Source organism: Leuciscus leuciscus (assembly GCF_965113295.1).
Source record: "Leuciscus leuciscus genome assembly, chromosome: 4".
Taxonomy (NCBI): domain Eukaryota; kingdom Metazoa; phylum Chordata; class Actinopteri; order Cypriniformes; family Leuciscidae; genus Leuciscus; species Leuciscus leuciscus.
This window is the reverse complement of record NC_138728.1, coordinates 30,482,594-30,491,652: the sequence shown is the minus strand read 5'-3', so window position 1 is coordinate 30,491,652 and position 9,059 is coordinate 30,482,594. Positions and strand designations below refer to the sequence as shown.

Here is a 9,059-nt window from a genome sequence, read left to right as displayed (position 1 = left end):
TGGTGACAACATGCCCCGCCTGCACAACTGGGATTTAAACCTGGCTTGTGTCTTCTGCTATTTAGCAAAGCATTTTAGAACTAACTCAACTGTTAAATAACATATTGGAGATTAAAATAATATCAGATTTGTCTCATTTTAAATAAACACAAAGAAATTGAGATGAAAAATGAACATAATGTAAGTAAGAAATTTACTTTTTCAATGGTTAAATAAATGTTCAATGATATCTTTCAAAGATTTCAGAATTTTGGTGCAATTTTTTCCCTCCCCTATGTATATGTATTTATTTATCTACTTATTCATTCATTCATTCTCTGCTTCGTATAATAATATTATAATTAATACATCAAAAATAAACTCACCCAATACGCTGCAAAAGGTGGCCTTGCAGACAGGAATCTTTGTCGGATGATCTTCAGTCAGCAAATGGTATTCGTTTGTGACTTCCCTATTCTTCTGCATATCGCTGTTGTCAACCTTGGGACGTCGCCGCTGAACTTTTTTGACGGCGATCATCTGTAAAATGGCTTGGTCCTGCTCGGCTTTCGTTGACATTGAATAAAACAATTGAAAGTTTTTCAAAAGATCCCCTGGGGTCAGCGTGTCAGCGTGACAGAAGTTTGATGCTATCGTGTGAGAACAAGCAACAGCCGGCATTTTTCCTCCTCCCGAGTGCCTCATCTTCTTAATCTCCTCACGTAAATGATTCGATTTCGATGGCTTGCGTTTCTTCCCTACCACAGAAACCACCACAGGTCAATCAATGCCGTCGAAATTATTAATTTTTTTGTTTGTTTTTTAAATCGTAAAGTACACAGTAGATAAGAAAAACAAGAAAGCCGGGTGTCTTTAAAGTCCTGCTGTTACTGTTTACAAAACATGGAATGGTGCGCTGTGATTGGTTGAGCGGATTTATCGCATTCTGCAGAAAGGAGACTGGCGTTTGTCGCGGTTTGGAAAGAAAGGGAGAAAACATGACAGAATAACACGGCGGATATCGCATTTTACGTCAAATTAAAAATGGACTTTTCAATAACGACCAGATACAATATTAATTTTAGCAGGAACATTTTTTTTTTTTTTTTATGGCGTTTTGGAACCAAACTCTTCATATATATATATATATAAAATAAATCAATACTTTTATTCATCAAGGATGAGTTAAACTGATCAAAAGTTACAGTAAAGACATTTATAATTTTAGGAAATATTCTATTTTAAATAAATGCTGTTCTTTTGAACTTTCTATTCATCAAAGAATTTTGAAACAAATTTGTACACAACTGTTTTCAACATTGATAATAATAATGAATGTTTCTTGAGCATCAAATCATCATATTAGAATAATTTCTGAAGGATCATGTGACACTGAAGACTGGAGTAATGATGCTGAAAATTCAGCTTTGATCACAGGAATAAATTACAGTTTAAAATATATTAAAATAGAAAACAGTCATTTAAAATTGTCATAATATTTCACAATATTACTGTTTTTTTGTTTTTGTTTTTTTTTAACAAATAAATGCAGCCTTGGTGAGAAGATACTTCTTTTAAAAACATTTAAAAAATCTTACTGACCCCAAACTTTTGAAAGGTAGTGTATACACACACACACACACACACACACACACACACACACACACACACACACACACACATATACAGTATGGCTGGCTGGTTTGAAACCTAGCTTCTGTGCATTCAAACACTTTAAGGATCAAATCTACTAAAGTCTTATACATGAGGCTGAGATTTGATCGTGGCCACCACTCACGTCCATATTGATAAATGGCAAGTTTTTGGTGGAACAACCGTACTAGTTTTCTGTCATACGTTCGTTTCGTAAATGAGGCCCAAATAAATCTGTTGAACAATGCATTCCAGTTTGCTTTACAATTGAACAAGCAGCAAATTAGTCTTCCAGGATCTGATGTCATCTCTGCACCACTCTATTTCTATAATATATAATAATTTGATAACATGCTACTTGTATCAATAAAGTTCACTAAAGTTTCCCCCAAGCATCTTCTTGACTCCTCTCATGTTAGAAATTCAGCAGAAGAAAACAAAAGCTCAACCAGCAGTGCAGAGTAACACGACCTGTGATTGGTCACTTAGTGTCTAATCTTTAAATAAAGATGAAATTAGGCTTTTTAAAAGAAACTACAGAAAGCTGCAGGAGGGCAGACATCGTACAAAAACACCTATGAGTGAATTGAGAAAATGTACCAAAATATTTCTAGCCAGCCATTAAAATTTGCATTGTTTTCATTAAAATGACAGTGAAATGAGTGGTTTTCATTTTAGAAGGGTTTAATTTTCTCAAAATTATTTATATATTTTATGTGTGTGACTATTTATGTATCATTTTTCTGCACATTTCAATAAGGATAAAATGACTGAGTTCAGCTTTGAGAATGAAACCAACCTGTTTGTTCCTCAGTTTCTTCTTGTTTCACACTGAATACTTCTTCAATTCTCAGGCCTTCACTCTCCTCTTTAATAAATGAAATCTTTGATTGTTCCTCGGTAACTTCTTGTTTCACGCTGAATGTTTCTTCAATCTTCATTTCTTCACTCTCCTCTTTAATAAACGCCATCTTTATAATAGTGTGTCTTGTGGATCTCAGTCACTTCACCGGGAGTTTTTCTGTGTTTGTCCTGTTTAAGATGAGAATAATTAACAGAAAGAAATATAAATCCAAACTAAATCTCTGGGTCTCAATCAGCTCTAGTTCAGTAGTTCTGATTAACAACAACGACACACACACACACACACACACACACACACACACACACAACCATCAAAAGCACTACAAATATATAAAGTTCACATTTACATTTCTTCTTTCCGTTTGGTATTGATTTATATAATATATTTAATAGATTACATTTTCATGAGAACATTAGCAGTTGGTTTGTTAAAGTTGTCAATATATATGTTTGTGTTCTCGTTGCATTTACACTGTTTAGAAAAGCTGTTTTTCCTTCACTACTTGCCAGTGACTGAATACGTGTTTATAATAAATTTATTCTCGATATATTAAGAGAAATGAGACACACACACCTTTTCTGTTACTCGTATATAATGCACTTTTAAACAAAAAATATAATTCATTTTACATTGCTTATAAACTATAAGATTGATCAAACAGTCTGCATCGATTTAAACACTTTAATGTCTAAAACACAAACCTTTCTTCAGCCGAGTAACAACAGATGCAGGAGCGCGGCGCGGACATATGACGTCATATTGCCACAGCAAAATAAAAGTCCCTCTCACAAGTCGTGTCTGAAATAACAAAATTGTTAACACAAAAACACAAAACATAAATCAATTGTAAAATATATCTCAGTGGTATTCAGAGTTGCATTCTTAGTTAATTTAAAGTGCAGACACCATTTTTACCAGGGGGCAGTTTTTTGTTGTTGTTGTTTTTTGTTTACATACTAACAAGCCATTTTTCTGCATGTTCTTTGATGCATTTCTCCCAAAAGAGCCATATCTAAAACTAATATTTTACTATTATACAATGAACAATTTTTGTCAATAAAACTAAATATTTATTAAAGTCACAGACTACACAAAACTAATATGCAACATTCAGTCAGTAACATTAGAATGTGTTATTAATCGTGCTGTTAATTGTGATTTTGACTCTCACTTTGAGTTTCCCCCTGAGCAACATCAACCTTTCCAGTGTTTTAATTCATTTCTGCTTCAGGAATAAAATCATAAGGTGACAGCAGGAAAACAAATCAAAAGTTAGATGTTAGTGAAGTGATATTTATTTTTAAAATGCATGGTTCAATGGCTGAGAATTGTGTTTTGTGTGATTTGTGGAAGATTAAACAGATGAACCGACCAGGGCCGTAGGCAGGGTTTTAAAATCACAGTGGTTCCAAATTTGAGCTAGTTAGGGCGGTTTGGTAGCCTGGCAAACCAGACCCACATCAAGGCTGCGTTCAGCCCAGACAAAACGTTGCACAACGTTTATTAAACAGAAACGGTGATGCGTTGAACACACTGTTCTGATGACGCAAGAGTTGCAACTATGGCAGCTGAGAAGGCCATTCTTTGTGATCTTTGTGAAGAATTTTCAGAGCCTGATGAAGTCGGTATAAATATGTTTAGTACTACAAAATATGCCCGATGTTACAGTTACTGCACTTGCCGCCCAGAACAAAAGAGAACATCCCGATCGAGTGAAGGGATTGCTGAAACTGAAATGGAAGCACACATCTTATACCTAATTCAGACTAAAACACATGTATTTAGCCTCACATACTGACTTTATTTGTAGTGCATACTGTTTTAATACCCTGTATTTTCTTTCTCATTTTTAGGAAAAGCACTTAATTACCATTGTTTATTTCTATACCAAATGTCATACACTTGCAATGAAGCTAAAAATATAAACAACTACATCATTATGTTGATATCCTATATTTTTACAATAAAACTAACGACAAACATGTCTTCTAATATCCTCAGTTGTTGCGTATACCGAGCTGCATCGAACACATTTGTAAATTACTTTCCTTGAACCCATTGTGCGAGTTCACAATAAATGGTTGTCTTTCAAATTCCCTCTGCACGCAATAGGATAGCGCTACAACCAACCAGAGCGTTTTCCCACCAGCGGAGCTAGTTGATAGATTAAACTTTTGCCGTATCTGTCATCATTATGTTAAGCCCGCCCACCGACTCTATACATGATGTGATTGGCCTGACTAGAGTTTGTTTTTTCCAGCTCGAAAGTCAACGGAGAGTTGCTAGACTACCCTGGCTGCAAAATAAAATTTTCTGCCGCTAGGGTGCGTCTAGATTTCTAGGCTAGCTGTTTGGGGGTTCCCCTGAGAAAATTTTGATTTCTCTGATCTACATTATGTTCAATTTAAGACGTTTGAAGGCCAATAAATGGCTTTCAAAACCATATCAGTGGGCAGTAGATTATTTGTCAACACATGCTCTCTCCCAGCCTTTCCATCACTCTTTCTTTTTCTCTCAGTCTCCTTATCTTGACCTGTCTGTTCCCCTCCTTTGTATTTAGCCTGTTTTATTAATCATTTTCTTAGACAAGGTAATTTACTGAAGGCTATGAACACTAGGTAATACTAGGTACTTATCGAATATAATTAGTAGTAACTCCCTTAAGCCAGCTGTACTGTTTAGTACCATTAATGCTGTTTTGAACACTCCCCAAGCTGCTTGTTTAGAACCTTCTGCCGAACTGTGTGAACAATTTCTAAACTTTTTTATTGACAAGATTGATGTTATTAGATAGAATATATCATCTTCTCTGACTTTCCAACCTATTAATTTTGAGCGCTCTGCTGTCTTAAATCAGTTCGAGCCGGTGTCCCTTGTCTCATTGAGGGAGACTTTTGTCAAAATGAAATTATCTACATGTCACACTGACATTGTTCCTCCACGACTCTTAAATGATGCATTTGATGCCATTAGCTCTTCGGTTCTTGCTATAATTAACAGTAGCCTGGCTACGGGAGTTGTAACCAAATCTTTTAAACATGCAGTGGTGGAACCGGTTATTAAGAAAATTAATCTAGATCCATCAGTCTTTGCTAATTTTAGACCCATCTCTAAACTTTCGTTCTTGTCTAAATTACTCGAAAAGGTTGTATTTGAACAGTTGAATGTATTTTTATGTTTAAATGGTATCCACGAAGTGTTTCAGTCTGGTTTTAAGTCTTTGCATAGTCCAGAAACTGCATTGTTGAGGGTTTCAAATGATTTGTTACTTACCACTGACTCAGGGAATTGTGCGATTTTATTATTATTGGACCTTTCAGCTGCATTTGATACCTTAGACCAGTGGTTCTCAACTCCAGTCCTCGGGACCCGCTGCTCTGCACATTTTGTATGTCTCCCTTTTTTAACACACCTGAACCAGATCATCAGCTCGTCAGGAGAGACTCCATAGCCGCGTTTCCACTGTCGGGCCAGGGCCGGGCCGTGCTAGTGCGTGCCAGGGCCAGTCGCGTTTCCACTGTCACTTCCGGGGCTTGATCATCAGGGCTTACTCGGGGCCAACGGCCAGGATTTCTGGCCCGTCGAATACCTTGGGCCAGAGCGGGCCAGCTCGGGCTAGAGGAGTGGTTACGAACAGAGGCGGAGTTCACCTGAGTCGGGAGACGGCAGCGCCGGATGATTCTGTCAGCATTAAAGACGTTTAAAATAACTTAACTCGCGTTCATGTTTGAATGCCTTGTGTTTGTGATGCAAAAGACTATGCGCGCTAACCATTATCATAGTAAACATAGTAAACGCTTGAAGATACGCTTAGTAAAAAAACATAGTGAAAGCTTGAAGAAATCAGACCAATCATAAAGGCTATCACAGTCATGTTTTTATTTTATCTGTCAGTAGCCTACTACGTCTCGTCTCTTTATACCGGACTATCATAAAATTAAGCAACTTTTTTTTCGGGAGCTTCCTCTGTTTCTCTGACTGAAAATATCTGTATGGGAGTCGAGAGAGTGCTAAAGCTCCTCAGGTCGTATTTTTGGTGGCATATATTTGTAGAAATTATCATTCTTTCTAAATGTGATGTACATATGTCCTGTAACTACCAGATAAACAGTAACAGACGCGACTGAAGAAGTAAGTGTGTCCTCTTTCTTTTGTGAAATAGACCTAACAGTAATTTATTTCTGAGTGACTAATGTGCAATTTTGACATAAATTGATTCATTATGATCAATGTATCACTTTTTATTGTAAACCTGTGGTAAAACATCGATGCTTGGGTTTTAAATATTCAAGTAAACCACAAAAATGCCAGCAAACGGCCACTTTATCATGTTTGTTTTCAACGCTGTTTCCAGTGATTTCTGATTAGTTTTCTGATAAAACTTCCATTTGTTGGTGAATGGGTTAGTGTGACGTTGTTCCAGAGAGGCGTGTTACGGGCGTGTTTTAGTGAAGCGCTGTGTAGCTTCTGGCCCGACAGTGGAAACGCAGGCCCGGTGCTATTAGCCCGAGGCTATTAGCCCGGCAAGGCCCGTTTAAAGCCCTGGCTCGCACTGACCCGACAGTGGAAACGCGGCTCATGAACTGATTTGAGTGTGTCAGATAAGAGAGACATACAAAATGTGCAGAGCAGCGGGTCCCGAGGACTGGAGTTGAGAACCACTGCCTTAGACCATAGGACTTTAATTTCACGTTTAGAAGAATGTGTTGGTGTTGAGGGTATTGCGTTGGCATGGTTTAAGTCGTATTTGTCCGAAAGAACTTTTGCAGTTCGCCTTGGAGAATTTGTCTCCTCTACGGCTTCTCTTACGTCTGGGGTCCCCCAGGGCTCCATTTTGGGGCCTATGTTGTTTGCCTTGTATTTACTGCCCCTGGGTCATATCTTTAGGAAATTTGGAATCTCGTTTCATGTCTATGCAGATGACACCCAAATTGATCTGCCTTTGAAAAGAAAAGACATTTGCACCTTAGCGCCTTTACTCCAGTGTCTCGAGGAAATTAAAGCTTGGATGGCACAGAACTTATGTTTTAATGAAAACAAAACAGAGGTTATGCTTTTTACTCCCGGTGGTACTTATGAATCACTAAATTTTGATCTTGGTGAGTTGAATCCACTAGTGAAACCTTATGTCAAAAATCTAGGTTTCACTATGGATTGTGATTTTAAATTGGATAAACAGATTAACTTGATAGTTAAATCGATCTTTTTCCAATTGAGACAACTCACCAAGGTGAAATAATTTCGGTCTTCTAGAGACTTTGAAAGACTTCTCCACATTTTTATCTCATCGCGTCTAGATTATTGTAATGGCCTCTATATAGGCATCAGTCAGGCCTCTCTCTCTAGACTGCAGAGGGCTCAGAATGCTGCAGCTCGCTTGTTGACAGGGACACGAAAGCGCGAACATATTACACCTGTTCTTTCCTCTCTTCACTGGTCAATCTATTTTAGAATTAACTTAAAAATGTTGATGTTTGTTTTTAAATCGCTTCATGGCCTTGCTCCTAAGTATATGTCAGAACTGATTAGGCAATACGCTCCGTCAAGAGCACTTAGGTCTGCTGACCATTTGCTTTTGGTTGTCCCTCGGGTGAAATTAAAAAGCAAAGGTGAAAGAGCATTTGCAGTAGCAGGACCGAAGCTCTGGAATAGTTTGCCCCTGCACATCAGACAGGCTCAAACCCTTGCTATTTTTAAATCGAATCTCAAAACTCACTACTACAGTTTGGCATTTGACGTTATGTGAGAGTATTGTTTTATTGTTTCGTTTTTTATTCCTTTTATTTTAAGTCATGTTGGTTGTTTGCATTATTGATAAAGGATATGTGTGTACAGCACTTTTTTAAACACAAACACTTTTGTTTTTAAAAAGTGCTATATAAATAAACTTTGACTTTGACTTTAGGTAAATAAGTTTATTAAATTCATTCATAATATGTATACATTCATTAACTTATGCCTAATCTGATAAAATCAGCTTCTTTATGTCTCTTGTCCCCTCATATTGACAGTTACCAATTATTACATTACATGAATCGCGTAAATTATAAGCCTGTTTTAATTTAAAATGGCCAAATTAGACCAAATTTTATAAGTGTCACGAAACAGGGGAATTAAGGAAGGCAGGCAGAGGATCCAAGTGCAGTTGAGTTGAGCACAGTTGATCAGGCTAAACTTAAACACAGAGCACAGAGAGGTTAGGATTGGTCTCAGAGTTCGTGTCAAAACAGGCAGGGAGCTTAAAGGGGTCATATAATGCCATTTTTGTACAAGCTAATATGATTCTTTAGGGTCTAAATTAAAAGTTTGTAATATACTTTAATTAAAAATTCTCATTAGTATTGTAAGAAAACATTCATTTTACCTGGTCAAAAACCACTGTTTTCAGCACGCCGTTTAAAGGTCCCATGACATGCTACTTTTTGTAGGCTTTAATATAGGCCTTAGTGGTCCCTAGTACTGTATCTGAAATCTCTTTCCAAAAATTCAGCCTCGGTGCAGAATTATAGCCACTACAAGCCAGTCCCAGAATGAGCTTCCTTCAGACAGGCCGTTTCGGTGT

General features: G+C 37.2%; 1 protein-coding gene across 3 annotated transcripts in view; it reads right to left on the bottom strand.

Moving 5' to 3' along the window:
• Positions 1–3,251, bottom strand: part of LOC309497634 (uncharacterized protein) — a 141,478-nt gene extending 138,227 nt beyond the window's left edge. For 2 of the 3 annotated variants that reach the window (XM_082167919.1, XM_082167918.1), the window contains exons 1-2: positions 3,199–3,251; positions 2,432–2,664 (exon numbers count right to left, since the gene is read on the bottom strand). In XM_082167919.1, coding sequence (XP_082024045.1) covers positions 2,432–2,603 — 172 coding nt within the window. In that variant the 5' untranslated portion in view covers positions 2,604–2,664; positions 3,199–3,251. Of the gene's footprint in view, positions 1–365; positions 738–2,431; positions 2,665–3,198 lie in introns of all 3 variants that reach the window. The other variant, XM_082167921.1, reaches the window with a different exon arrangement.
• Between the last annotated feature and the right edge of the window lie 5,808 nt (positions 3,252–9,059).